The sequence below is a fragment of the Vulpes lagopus genome, chromosome 7 (assembly GCF_018345385.1).
Source record: "Vulpes lagopus strain Blue_001 chromosome 7, ASM1834538v1, whole genome shotgun sequence".
Lineage (NCBI taxonomy): Eukaryota > Metazoa > Chordata > Mammalia > Carnivora > Canidae > Vulpes > Vulpes lagopus.
The window spans coordinates 58,776,859-58,790,891 of record NC_054830.1 but is presented as its reverse complement, the minus strand read 5'-3'; the positions used below and the strand labels follow the sequence as shown (position 1 = coordinate 58,790,891).

General features: G+C 51.2%; 1 protein-coding gene and 1 non-coding gene across 2 annotated transcripts in view; both read right to left on the bottom strand.

The window, feature by feature from the left end:
* The window catches only part of C5 (complement C5), a 75,030-nt gene that overhangs the window by 5,636 nt on the left and 55,361 nt on the right, over positions 1-14,033 (bottom strand). Inside the window, exons 29-39 of the mRNA XM_041761830.1 lie at positions 13,643-13,848; positions 12,143-12,295; positions 9,655-9,717; positions 8,569-8,650; positions 7,786-7,843; positions 5,699-5,801; positions 5,242-5,316; positions 5,021-5,126; positions 4,102-4,185; positions 3,167-3,256; positions 287-370 (exon numbers count right to left, since the gene is read on the bottom strand). Of these exons, the coding sequence (XP_041617764.1) occupies positions 287-370; positions 3,167-3,256; positions 4,102-4,185; positions 5,021-5,126; positions 5,242-5,316; positions 5,699-5,801; positions 7,786-7,843; positions 8,569-8,650; positions 9,655-9,717; positions 12,143-12,295; positions 13,643-13,848 (1,104 nt within the window). The remainder of the gene's footprint in view (positions 1-286; positions 371-3,166; positions 3,257-4,101; positions 4,186-5,020; positions 5,127-5,241; positions 5,317-5,698; positions 5,802-7,785; positions 7,844-8,568; positions 8,651-9,654; positions 9,718-12,142; positions 12,296-13,642; positions 13,849-14,033) is intronic.
* On the bottom strand, positions 2,679-2,868 carry LOC121496397. Its single transcript, XR_005989217.1, has one exon. It is a non-coding gene; the product is annotated as a U2 spliceosomal RNA (small nuclear RNA).

Sequence of the window (14,033 nt, the reverse complement as noted above, 5' to 3'; positions counted from 1 at the left end):
AGGCAGAGGGAGAAGCAGGCTCCCTGCGGGGACCCCAGTGCGGGACTGATCCCCATCTCCAGGATCACGCCCCGGGCCGCAGGGCTAAACCGCTGGGCCCCCGGGGCCGCCCCAGAATACTGATTTTATGAAGGCTCTGGCTCTGGCTGCGTTATCCAAGCTGTGTTGTCGTGTCTAATATAATGCCTAGTCTATCAATATAATGTCTCACATAATGGTGGCTGGTAAGTACTAAATATTTGTTGAGGGAATGAATGAATGAATGAGTGAACGAATGAATGCTTACCAGCTTTGTAGACATCCAGGAGGGTCGCAGCGTACTTAATGAAGACATTTTCCTTAGTGATGGATGTGATTTGGACTTTATAAGCTGGTGGAAGAAACAACACAGGGATGCAAGCTTAACATCACTGCCGCCACGTCCAGCGAAACCGGAGTTTATCGAACAAATGAGAAATGAAACCCGGCACGCGCTCTTACGGGCCCCCGAGGTGACTCTCGCACCTTCTCGCACCTCCTGAGTACCCCCATCTGCTTCTGCTGATCATTCCACTCAGTGATCAGCCCCGGCCACGGCCACAGGACGGGCTGACTAGGGGAAGAGCAGCATTAAACTAAAGGACCGACGCGGGCTAGACAGACAAAAGACGCCTCGTCCGACGTGAAGCTCAGATTCGGGCCCTTTAGGGTTAACGGCCATGCCCACGGGGAACGTGCCCACGGGGGGCCCTTATCCATCAGTCCTGCCTGCCCGTGGGCCTCGGGTTCCCTCGCCTTGACTCCGCGGATACCCCCCAGGGCTTCAATCTTTGGATTTTGATAGGATTCCGTGTTCTGACTCATCTTTGCTTGGATTGGCAGCTGACGCGAGACGTTCTCTATCCTGTTTTCATCCAGGCATCGATTTTTAATCCACGGTATTAGATCGCAGTTTTGGACTGAGCACCTTGAAGGGACCTATCCCTTCCGTGTAGTCTAAGAAAAGTTCCTCTCATTTTTGCTTTTGACGGGGTTGGAGTGAATGGCCTCAGAGATTCGCCCATTTTTGAGATCCTACCTAGCAAGAGGAATGAATGAATTTGCTGTGCTGGAACCAAGCCCAAATGAATTAGTAGTTAAAACAAATGTTAAAATGTCCTGAATATCAGATTTATAAGTCTCCGTGGTGGGTATGGGTAATGCCTACTATGCGCCTAAGAGGAGGGAGGGAATTATTTTCTTTCATTTCTATTTATTATTCCAATACCAACCCCTGGACTTCAAAAAAACACAGACAAGTCTTTTCTTGAAAGTAATAAACTAAATCCAGATGGCATTGGTTGTCTGTTAAAGTACTTTTCTGATATTTAAGAGTTAAAAATAGTTCTAAAATGGAGGAGATAAATAATTTAGTGAAATTTTTATTAAAGCATCATAGTGTTCAATTCTCAATGTATCTTAAAAACTGCAGCAGGTCTTGGCTGAGTTAGGCAGCTTTTTAGCCTCTTTAAAGAAAATCAGGGGGCACCTGGGCGGCTCAGCCGGCTAAGTGTCTGCCTTCAACTCAGGTCAGCTCCCGGGGTCCTGGGACCCGGTCCCAGGTGGGGCTCCTGCTCAGCGGGGCGTCTGCTTCTCCCTCTGCCTCTGCCCCTCCCCTCCCCTCCCTTGCTCACGTGCTCTCTCTCAAATAAATAAGTAAACCCTTTTTAAAATATCAAGATGAATTCTATGGAAACACAATAAGCCGTAAGTTCATTCTGATGGCTGTATTTCCAGTAAGAGAGTTCGGTGTAATGCAATGGAAGTAATGCTGGAGACCACGATGAGTCTTAGTTTTACTACTTATTTCCTGCATGACTTTGAACAGATTATTTAATCTTCTCGAGCCTCAGTTTCTTCCGTGACAAACTATAGATGATTCTCTGTTACCTCAAAGAGGTCTCGTGGGACCCCAGTGAGAAACCATATATGAAAGCAATCAGTAGACACACAGTGCTGAATTCACGGTACTTCTCTTTCTTTTATAAATAATACCCTATTTTCAATACACACTAAAAGGTTTGAGATAGTGTACAATACACTCTCCTCCTCTCTACAAAAAAAAAAAAAAGAAAAAAAGAAAAAAAAAAAAGAAAGCCAGAAATAAACATTAGAAACCGTGGACAGAAGACAAAGGAATGAATCCTCTGAACTTAAGAGGACTACAACCACACTTGGGCGTTTGGCTTAGCTCTGAACAACCAGAAGATGTTCCTTTTGAAGAGGAAGATGGCAATTTTGCATATGTTTAAAATGATTTATTTATTTTTTTAAAGATTTATTTATTTATTTATTTGAGATAGATACAGAGAGAGAGAGGCAGAGACACAGGAGGAGGAAGAAGCAGGCTCCATGCCGGGAGCCTGACGTGGGTCTCGATCCAGGGACTCCAGGATCGCGCCCTGGGCCAAAGGCAGGTGCCAAACCGCTGAGCCACCCAGGGATCCCCCTAAAATGATTTACTGTTGATATTTTTACCTTGTCTTTGAAAGGAGTTTGAAAAAAAAAATTTTTTTTTCAAAAAAAATTCTAAGCCCCTAAACCACCTTTGTCTCTGCCTCTGCTTGAATGAAATCTTACACCTTTGTGGCCTCTCAAAAGTTCTCTCTCTCTCTCATTTTTTTTTTTTTACTCTTACACGACCTTTATTTCCCCCCGGGGAGGGGGGCACCGTTCCTGGAAGTCCCGCAGTACCAGGTCAATGCGTGGAGTGGACGGCCCACGCTCCTACTCTATCTCCTAATCCCAAAAATCCACTTAATATATTGTCCTCGGACAGAGGATGTATCAGATGTTAAACTGACAAGAACAGATACTACCCCGATCTTAGCCAGAAGGCCAAGAAGTGATTCAGAAGTTCTCTTTGGATATATTTTAATTCGACATGTTTAATTTGATGGGATCTATTGGAGTAAAGTGTCTTGGCTACATGCGTGCATCACTCCTGTCATTTCAAATGAAAGTCACATTTCTTTGCTGCAGGACAGGTAATCTTGCAGGTTAATACTGAGAATCCATGGTGTTTTCTTTCAAGGGAACACATGGAACGTAGGATCCAAATTCACTGTGGAAAGTTGCTGATCTCTCTGATCGCGCATTCATAAAATTTCATGTTCAATAAAACTCTACATAGAAATTTTGAACTCACCGTAGGCAATATCTGGTTTACAGGCAGTTTCTTTCCTCGCATCTGCAGAGATCGTCAGATCCAATTCTGCCTGCATTTGTCCGCAGTCAGCTGGATTTTGTGAAAAATGGTAAACGTTAGATTAACATAAAGAGGCAGACACTCCCTTTGGCAGCAAACACAGTGTGCATAAACCCTGACAACCCAGTAGGACCTAACACATACCAGGTGCCAAGACCTGTCCATTTTTCCCTCTTCCATGAGGTGAATCGTTATGTAAAGCAACAAAACAAACAAAAACAAGAGGCTTAGAATGGGTAGTCACCCCATATTCACGTGCTTCCATTAAGAAAGGAGGAAAAGTTCCCATTTTTGAGTATGACTAAAAGTCCCTTAAAGGAACCACAATGATAACTGGACTGATTCTTGGCTATAACTTGGTACAATCAGTACCTGAGAAACATGAAAATGCGATGGTGTTTGAAAAACAAAGTAAACCCCGAACCAACCCAGACCCTCAGGGAGTCAGTTGTTGATCATTGTTGAGTTCTGGGTCTCTTCCTTGACCAAGGAGACGGCCTTGGATTTATAGACAACTGACGGGAATTGAAAATAAAGAGAAAAGGACAAAGAAAGGAGCTAGTGGCTCCGTCCTGAGCGTCTGTTCTCTCAGACCGGGGGCCTGGGCCTGTCACATTAAACAGACCCGGGGAAACGTGACAGCTCCACACGCTGCCAGCCCTCGGCCGTCCAACACTCGTCTAGCTGGCGCTTCTCTGCCTGTGGGCAGTAGGGACTAGCGGGGTGTTCAGACGCTGCTGAGGAGCAGCTCTACAGCATCCAAGGAATCAGCGGAGGCCTCTGCTCCTGGGCCGTGACGGTGGGCCCATTAGCCCCGGATGACGAGCGGCATCTTTGCACAAGCAGGCGGCCTGAACGTGTTACGTGCACTTTACCTTCTACGCATTTGCACGTTACTCCTTCACAGACTTTCTGCAGCTTGGAACCGGATGGGCTATAGAACACGGTGCACTGTTTATCTGCGGCAATGACAGCGTCGTTAGGAGCGGGGCCGTGATTAGCACACAGCACATTTATGGCTCAGTGGGTCTCTCCCAGGGGGCCTCGGAGGTCAGTTATTCCAAACCCTTCTTTTTGTGACTTAGGTGCAGGGAGGTTAAATCGTGACTCGTCTCTTCTGATGTGGGCCCCTCGACCCTCCCTCAAAGTGATTTCCCCTTCTGTGCTTGAAATGTTACTGTTCGATATTTATTTCTTAGAATCAAGATATTTGATGCTTCGGCGAATGAGAGGAGACAGGTTGTGTTACATGAGCGTCTACAGAGAGGCCTGTAATCGTTCAGGCTGGAGAGAACAGCGCAGGAGGGGCCAGGTGCGTTCCGTGTGATTTCAGAAGATAAAACTAGAATGAATGGGTGTGAGAGTTTGGTTCATTTCGAGAATCTTTTTAAACAAGTAGAACTGTCTAAAGTGGAGCTGTCTGTCTTGCAGACCAAAGAGCTTTCTGATCATGTAGTGTTCTCAGAAAAGACCGAGTCATCCAATGTGGGGGTCATTCATTCATTCAACAGTTATCGATGCACGTTATGCACCGAACACTGTGCTGGATCTGAAGGGGCACAAGGATGAAAACGTTGTGTCTGGGTTTGGTGAGAACAACATGACAACAAATAGCCACAACGCAACATGACAACGGCTATAATGGAGCTCTCTGCAAAATGTGATGAGACCAAAGGTGGAGTGATCGATTCTGGGGGGCTGAAGACATGGCGGGGCGGTAAGTGAGCTTCTCCCGAAAGGAGCGATGCAATGACTACTGTGAGGAAGGCCCCTGAAGAGAGTCGGAGGGATTACCTGGCCTGTGGTATTCGTACACCGTGAACGTGGCAGGACTCAGAAACCCAACTTGAAAAAGCTCAAATATCCGGAATCGAACACAAAGGAACTCATCCGAAGGAATCTGTTGAGTAGATTCAGGGTTTGAGGAAATTATGGGAGAGAAGAGACTCAGCGCCTTAAGCCCGTGAGTTCCGGGTAGTGATGGGAAACGGGCGCGGGTAGGAGGTGGCACTTACGGAATCCAGCTGCAGGATAACATGCCCGTCTTTGATCTGGTAGTCAGTGAGCAGCTGATCCACTCCTTCCACAAGCTGAGCGAGGACAGGAAAGCTTGCATTTAATTTCATTATTTTTTTTTAAAGTTGATCTTTTTTGTTTAAATGCGTTCACCCGACATCGGGGGTGTTAGACATGAGGTGTAATCCACTATTCAAAAAGTCGAAGAGCAGCTCCCCCCCTTGAAAAAGTCTGGACATGTAGTCATATGCGCTCACTTTTTGTTCAGACTGGGCCAGGATGCGCCCCCACTTTACTTTGAAAAATCAAAACCAAGGTCGATTGTTGGTTTGGAAAGAATATTCTAGGTGATTCTATGAAAGTGATATGTTAAAATGAAAAGGAAATAGCTTTATCTGCACAAGAATGCAGTAAAGAAAACCCAGCATCCAGAACAATATGTAAGAGAACACTTACAGCTCGTAGGTCTTCTACGTTTGCGTTGACTCCGGTAGGCAGGGAGATATCCATCACGGCGTGGGAGGACCCAGACGAGGATTCTTCTTTGCTGGGCTTGTAGCTGGAATAAATCAGAGATTAGGAAATGGAGTAAATAAGTGGACAAGGAAATCCCAGATCAGAAATGAGTGAAAAAAATGAACAAGAAATTTACATACAGAAAAATCCAAAGCACTTCATAAAATAAGATAATGAAAAGGAAAATAAGTGGACAAGATTGTTTAAGACAAGGCCTTATTTCTTAGTAGGCTTTAAGTTTTATTCGGGCCTCCACTTACCTGCTTCTCTATAACCCATGCATTGCAATCCCTACATTTTAGAGTTGCAAGAGATCTTTGGGTCATCTATTCCAACTCTTGGCTCACTTGACCGATACTTTATTTTTTTTTAAGATTTATTTTTTTATTTTTTAAAATATTTTATTTACTTATTCATGAGAGAGAGAGACAGAGAGAGAGAGAGAGAGAGAGAGAGAGAGAGAGAGAGAGGCAGAGACCCAGGCAGAGGGAGAAGCAGGCTCCACGCAGGGAGCCTGATGCAGGACTCAATCCCGGGACCCCAGGATCACGCTCTGAGCTGAAGGCAGACGCGCTTAACCTCTGAGCCACCCAGGCGTCCCTTAAGATTTATTTATTTGAGAGAGAGAGAGAGCATGAGTGGGGGGAGCAGAGGGAGGAGGAGAGCGAGAACCCCAAGCCGACTCCACACTGAGTACAGAGCTTGATGTGGGGCTTGATCTCATGACCCTGAGAACAGGACCTGAGCTGAAACCAAGAGTCGGATGCTTAACTGACTGAGCCACCCAGGGGCCCCCTGACTGATACTTTAAATAACGGAGCTGGAAAAGACCGTAGGAGTCATTCAGTCCTTTTAATGAACTAGTTGAGGAAACTGAGGACGATGGTTAGGTACCGGTTCAAGCTCACACCACTAGTTCACTCTCCAGAGCTGCGTAAATCTATTGATTCTCATTCCTGTTCCCTTTCTAGTGGAGCCTATTCAAAAGAGAAAATTTGTTCTATGTTGGAAAGAGACTCAATAAGCATGTTCAGGAAAAGGCTGGAAGGAAATACCCGAAAATGTTCACGGCTACTTTCTCCGATGGCGAGAATATAAGTGGCGATCTCTTTTCCTTTCCATGCTTTTCTATATTTTTCTAAGTTTGCCACAATGGATACTTTATCTTTCAAACACTGTTTTAAGGACTATCGTCTGTCTAGGAGGGAGCTAAGGAAAAAGGCAGAGGGGGGTAAAAATGGGAGAGCTGGTGGGTTTTTGGTTTTTAATGATAACAGAGGGAAAAAGCTCCGCTTGAACTGGGGGATCAGTTATTTTCCGTCTGGAAAAGGCCAGGAAGTGGACTCTCCTCCCCTACAGCCTCTAGGAGGAACGCAGCCCGTTGATTTTAGGACTTCTGGCCTCCAGAATTAGAAGAGAATAAATTTGGGTTTTTTCACCATTAAGTGTCTGGCAAATTGTTAGCTGGCAGCAAGAGGAACCTGTTAGACCAATGTAGGCGTCTGGGTTCGTCGGCAGGGGGTCAGCATCGGTGGTTCTCCCCGCTGGCTCCTGCCAGGGTAACCTCCAGGGGCGAGGCCAGAGCTCTGGATAGTTCTGAGCGCTCTCCCGCTGACCTCCACGTGCAGCCCGAGTTGGGAACCACTGGCTGATAACGGCCGGGGATTTTTCTGGCGGAGTGTGATTCTTCTAAGTAGGAGACTAGGAGCAGCTTATAAGAAAATCTTTTGCTTTTTCTTTTTCTAATACTTCTATCTCCTCTCTACCTTTCTGGGAGATAGAAAAAAATAATAATATTACAGTGTTTGAATTAGAAGAAGGCCGAAAGTGGAAGGGAAAACCATGAGCAAAAACATAGCTGTTCTGTACAGGAAGTAGCTCAGAATATCCATTATGTCCTGCATGTTAAAAAGTGCACGATTTTGCATCTTACAGGCTTCCTAAGATTCAAAAAGATACAAAGAGAGAATACAACGGCACAAGTCAGACCTCGAAGTCCGCGCTCCCCTTGGTGGAAACAGGCTCACCTGGCACATGCTATGATGCGCCTGTAATCCGAGTCGCTGTAGCCTCGGAAGCTGGATGCTAGCACACACAAGGACAGACAAGCAAACAAAAAGGACAGTAAGCCACTCTGAGCTGTTTGGGACCTGTCGGAAGAGAGTAATTGATGAAATGGTCTCTGAACACACTTAAAAATGATCTATGATTTGGAAGTTGGCACTTCCAGTGATCTTATTTTTTTAAATGTTTTATTTATTTATTTATTTATTTATTTATTTATTTATTTATTTATTTATTTATTCCTGAGAGAGAGCGAGGCAGAGACCCAGGCAGAGGGAGAAGCAGGCTCCATGCAGGGAGCCCGACGTGGGACTTGATCCCGGGATCCCAGGATCACGCCCTGGGCCCAAGGCAGGTGCCAAACTGCTGAGCCGCCCAGGGATCCCCACGTCCAGTGATCTTAGTGGAAATTCATGACTACGGGTGACACCAACGGTTATAACAGTTCTCTGCTCTCCAAGAACGTCTACCTGAAGGAAGAGCTACGTAAGGTCACATGTCTGGGGAAGGTCGGGGGAGAAGGAGCTGATGCCTGATTCACTGGCCTGTAGGAGTAGGTCTTCGTGCCTTCGAGCTCTTGCGGCAGGAGCGAGCACAGCCCCGACCCGGGGCCACGGCTAGGGGAGGACTGCGGTGTGCAGGGGGCAGCGGGAGGGGAGAAGCCACCCACAGGAAGAGGGATGTGACGGGCCTCGGGCAGGGGGAGAACAGGGCACAAGATGACAGTGCAAACCACGCCGTTTTACCTTCTATGTCTTGGGTGTCAATTTTCAAATCAAAGCTGCAAACTTCCTCAGAGGTACTGGTTTTTTGAACCACGGTTGTCACCTACGTGGGGACGAGTGAACAAGAGCATTTTATTTAGAGTAGGACAGCGGGGAAGGCACACTGGCAGCACTTTTGCTGCAGATGGTGTGCCTGAGGCATCGTGTCTACAATCCAGTGCAAATGGGGTGCAGTAAAGACTCATCTCACGGTAGCTGGGACTGTCAGCAGACCCCACAGTTTGTAGCAGAGCTGAGAAGCCCCAGGAGGGGAAAGAAGCAACATCTCTCCAGCCAGAATCTTCCCAAATCCCACGCAATCAAATCCGAGCACCCGACTGTTCAGGAAAGCTCCTAGGCCTCTGACCCTTGAACCCGAGCGCTCTGATTTTACGCATAATGTTACAAGGCTAGGATGTATGGTTTGCACCCGGGCCCCGCGCCACCGCGGTAAACAGCACGTCACAGGTGCGCATGGAAGGGCAAGGGTGCTGCGGGAGGGCGTGTGTCGAGAGTACCTAGAAGCGACAGAGAGGTGGACAGTCCATGTCCCCACCAACCCAACCTGCCATCTCACAGTCTTTGAAGGGATAAATGTGCTCAAGATACGAGCATCATTGGAATCATCGCTAGAATGCTAATTTATGCTCAGAATGCGGAATTTGTCTTCCTTTAGCCATTTGGCAGTCACGAGCTTTTCTAAGCTGTCTACGGACGCGCGTGCAGTGTACGGCTACGGTGAGGCAGCCTGAGCCCTTGCGTACACACGTCCATCCGCAATGATCGGGGTTAACGGGGCGCGCCTCTGTTACCAGCCACAGAAAACAGGGTACGTGTGTTGTGTGCGCACGCTGGCCCCATGCGCGCCTGCACGTCGGGAGCCAGAGGGTGGCTCTGCAAAAGGCGGTTGTGAGGACGGCTCCCGAGAGCGAAAGAGACTTAGAAGAACGAACCCTACGCTTCGAGGTCACCCAAGCCCGCTTTTCCCGGCTCTGTGGCCTGGTCCCTGCCTTTCCGTCGCTGCGTGCAAGGGGCATCCCTGAGGGCGGCTCCCTGTGAAATACTTACGTGCACCGTGGCCAGGCCGTTGCTGAACCCAGTACTGACCACGAGGTCATCATTGAGAGGCACCTGGGCAGGGGACGAGAGGTCGTGCTTTCTTGTCTTGTTCGCTGGGAAGGAGCCGGAACAACGCCAGGCCCGCTTCCTCCCTCGGATCCAACGGGTCGGGTCGGAGCGGGAAGCCTGAGCGCACAGACGCCCAAGCGCCGGGGACTCCGCCTCCCCCTCTGCACGCGAGGACGGCGTCTGGGCTCTCCCGGGCGGCCAGCAAAGCCAGCGTCTCGGGAGCCGCCTCTGGTCGCCTCCCCCCGATGTACGGCTACGACAGAGCTGGACCTTCGTCCCCTTTTGCCAACAGAGTAGACTCCTCTCACGGCCTCTCGGTGCCGTGTCTCCTGCCCTTCGCGCTGGCCTGTTTACCAAAACCCTTGGCACCCCACCCGCACCCCACACCCCAGCACCCCACCCAGGCCTGCCGAGCCCTTGGGAGCTGATGCTCTTCTCTCATCCTCTAGGAGGGGCGCGAAGGCACAAACTCCTCTCCGGGGCGCCCCGTCGTCCGAGGGCCTCCTGGTTTGTGGACAGCAAGGGACGGACCACGGAGCAAGGGGCCCAAGGGCTGGCTCCCGGCTCTCGCCAAGTGCGCGGCCCGTCCTCCCCCGCGTAGCACACCAGTGCCGACGGGATTTATGTGCCCCACGTATGGACTATGTGCCATCAGCCCTTCCTCTCAATTTTAGTGAATGTACATAAAAAGGCCAACTTCCCTAGTGTCCCTGCTGGAGCACAGCAGCGCCCACTGCAAAGGCAGCGCACCAGGAGGCTGCTTGAGGAGTGGGTCCCGTGCACGTGGGCGGCGAGCGAGGCGGGGAAGTGCACGCGGCACCCGGCCCGGGCCGGCCCTCTGCTCTCCTCCCCAGTCCCCACGCTGGCTCACGTGCCTGTTGAGCATGGGCTGTCCCCCGCGGAACAGCTGCCTGGCCTCACGTCAGCGGCAGGTTCCCACACTTGCTTGTCCCCAAACTTTCTTGTGTATCGTATTTCAGGGCCCGCTGGCGTGGAGAATTCAGAGCCAGGTACGCGTCGCCGGCGTCTCATACACCCATGGTACCATGGGCTGAGGTTTCAATTACTTAAGCATAGCAAGGGGCGGGTAGGTGGGTGACGGCACTGGGAGGCCGCACGATGAGAGGAGCGCTGGGTGTTAGCTATACGGTGGCAAATTGAATTTAAATAAATAAAAAAAAAAAACGGTGACGATTAAAAAAAAAAACGGCGAGGGCGCCCCGGCGGCATTATCCTGCAGAGAGCTGAGGCCAGCGCGCCCCAGCCGCCCGAGGCCCCGCAGGCCCCGCTGCCTCTGAACCTCCCAACAAAGGGGATGCGGGGCCAACCGGGTGCCACGAGCACGTGCACCTGCCAAGGCCCGGGTGCAAAGCACGACCAAGTGCACACACAGGCCACGTGGCCGGCAGGCCCCGGGCACACGGAAGAGGGCCCGCCGCTGCCAGCACCATGTGGCCAGATCATTCGGTTTTTCAAGAGCATCTGGAAGCAGATTTTTATTTGAAGTCTCTGGATTTTTAAGTGTTGGAAGATGTCCATAGCTCCTACCCATATGTCATACCTGTCTTTTTTTTTTTCTATGAGCCAATAGGGGTTTTTTTTTTTGCATTAAATTTTATCTCTCATGCGTATTTACTTTTCCTAAACATGGACGCGTGGAGGATATAGGCAGTTAAAAACTCTTCCAGTTATTTGTATATTTAAATATGATTTAAAAGCATCTAAAATGTGGCAATTAGAAAAATGTATCTTAGCAACCGTTTACTGGCAGCTCCTCTTACTGATACACAAACTAGTTTTTCCAACATGTTCTTGTCTTTGGGAAATTTTGCAGGCCATCAAGGTTTTCATTAAAAAAAAAAAAAATCCAGGGACGCCCGGGGGGCTCAGCGGCTGAGCAGGCTGCCTACGGCCCAGGGGGTGACTCCGGGTCCCGGGATCGAGTCCCGCCTCGGGCTCCCCCCGCGGGTCTCTGCCTCTCTCTGTGGCTCAGCGGTCCGGCGTCCGCCCAAGTGCGTTTTCTCTCTTCCTCTACCTCTGCCCCCTTGTGTGTACTGGTGCGTCTGGAATGTTCTTCCCTTTTCCTCACCTGCCTATGTCAGTCTGATTCCTCCCGAATTAACTTGCACATCTGGACGTGTTGGACAGGTTCCTACCTCTCCCCTTGGGCCAGGAGGCCCTGCTCTGTCCTTCCACGTCCTTCCACATCCCTGTCAAGGCCCTCGTCTTCACTGTCTGTTAAAACAACTGCCTCCCGAGCACACAGTTTCTTCAAATACTTTGCTTTGGACCCCCCAGTGCCCAGGGTGCAGCAGGTGCGCAGTTCGCTTTTAGGTAGGAAAGTGATACATTTGTGAAATAAGAGTGGAACACATGATTTCAAAGGTCGCACCCAATTATAAAATACTGTGAAAAGCCCTTCATTTACCTCTATTGGCCTCCCCAGGAAATTCTTCTCTGTCATCTTATAATGGTAGAGGTCGCCTTTATGCTTATAAGAAATCTTGACATCCATGTTCAAGTGCAGTTGTTTAATCAGGAGTGAATATTCTGTGAGGCCCTCGATGGCATTAATTGTATCCTATCAGCAATCGGCAGGGCACAGAAACAGGTTTAGCTCATTCATGTAATCTCTAGTCACCAGTACTCTTCCTTCCGAGGGGTGGGGATGCGGGATGCGCTAACCCGTGCTGCAACTCCCGCTGCCTGAGTGACATTGGTGAAGAGCCCCCAGGTGGAGGAGGGGGAGGGGAGGAGGGGGAGCAGAGGGGAAGGAGAAGGTGGAGGGGGTGGAGGAGGAGAAGGTGGAGAGAAAGGCGAGGGGTGGGGGCGGGGGAGGAGTGGGGGGTGCAGCAGGGGTTGGAGGAGGAGGGAGGAGGAGGGAGTGGCAGGAAGCGGCCTGGGGCAGGGGCCTGGAGCACCCCGAGTGCCTGCCCCCAGGTGAGTCACTGTGCACATTGCCGCTGAGTCCGTGCCCGACTGGGTCCTTCGTCTCTGCAGGTGCCCCCCGGAGGTCCTCCGCCCCCGTCCCCCCCAAAGCCATCTGCGTCCCCTCCCCGCCCAGTGTTTCCGGGCGCCCGTGGCCTGTGGCAGGTACCCACGTGCGCTGTGGAACAAGTAGTTGATGGAGGAACAGATGGATGAATGTGGTTCTTGTCGGCCTCCTCGTCCTCGTCTATGCAGCCGGGGAACATGAGCAGCTCAGGGCTGTCCCTTATGTCCCCCTGCCCTGTCACGGGCCATGGCATGCAAACCCCGGGACGGCCTTCCCTGCGAGGCCCACGCCCGTCCCCAAAGTCCCCCAAACTCGAGCGGCACCGCAGTCGTCATGCAGGACGCCCTCGCTCTCGGTTCCCTAGACACACAGACACGCCGTGTCACCCAGGACACCCGCGCGGGGACCCCGGGTGCACGCCCGCCACGGCCTTCGCCGGGAGCTCCTCAGCTGTAAGAGCCCGCGTGCGTGTCACTCACTGTGGGGGGAGAGCGTGGGGCGTTGTCCACAGGGCCCTTGCAGAGGACGTGACGGACTCGTGGGCCCTCGTGGTCAGTGGGGTCAGGACGGAGGGTGCCGGGGGCTCGGGGCACAGCGTCTGCTTGCAGCCCAGGCCGTGACCCCGGGTCCCGGATCGAGTCCCGCCTCGGGGTCCCCGCGGGGAGCCTGCCTCGCCCCCGGCCCGGGTCCCCGCCTCTCTCGGGGGTCTCATGGATAAATACATAAAATCTTAAAAAGAAACAGGATCCCTAAGGGACACACTAGGGTTAGAGTCCGGACACGGGAGCCCCGACGCTGGCCGTGCCACTAACCCCGTGAAGGGACCCGGGGCGTATCTGCCGTGTGTGCGCGTGCGGAGGTCGCGCCACTGCGACAGGTGCAGTGGGGGGGACAGGACACACGCCGTCAAGACGGCAGGACGGGGCGCGTTACCTGGGTTGAGTAGAAGCCGCCTCCGTACCTCTGCTCCTCCGACAGCCACCTGACCACCGGGTTAACGTAGGCGACGTCTCTGAGGCTCAGACAGGCGAGCAAGGCGTAGGCGGTGGTTTCCACCGTGCGAGCTGTGCCCGCGGTCGCCGTGGACCTCTCTTGCTCTTGATGGTCGTCCTTCCAAAAACGGTAGACGATGGGGTCACCTGAACGTCAACAGACGCATTCATTAATGTCGAGAACGCGTGGAGGGGACGTGAGTGCAGCGGGCTTCCGGAAGTTTCTTCTGGTGGTGGCCGCTGGCGTTCTGGACGTTTCTTACTCGCTTGCGAGGAGCAGCTCGCCGAGGTGACCAGTACAGGGTGGGGCCTCAGACTGTGCTGCTTGTCTT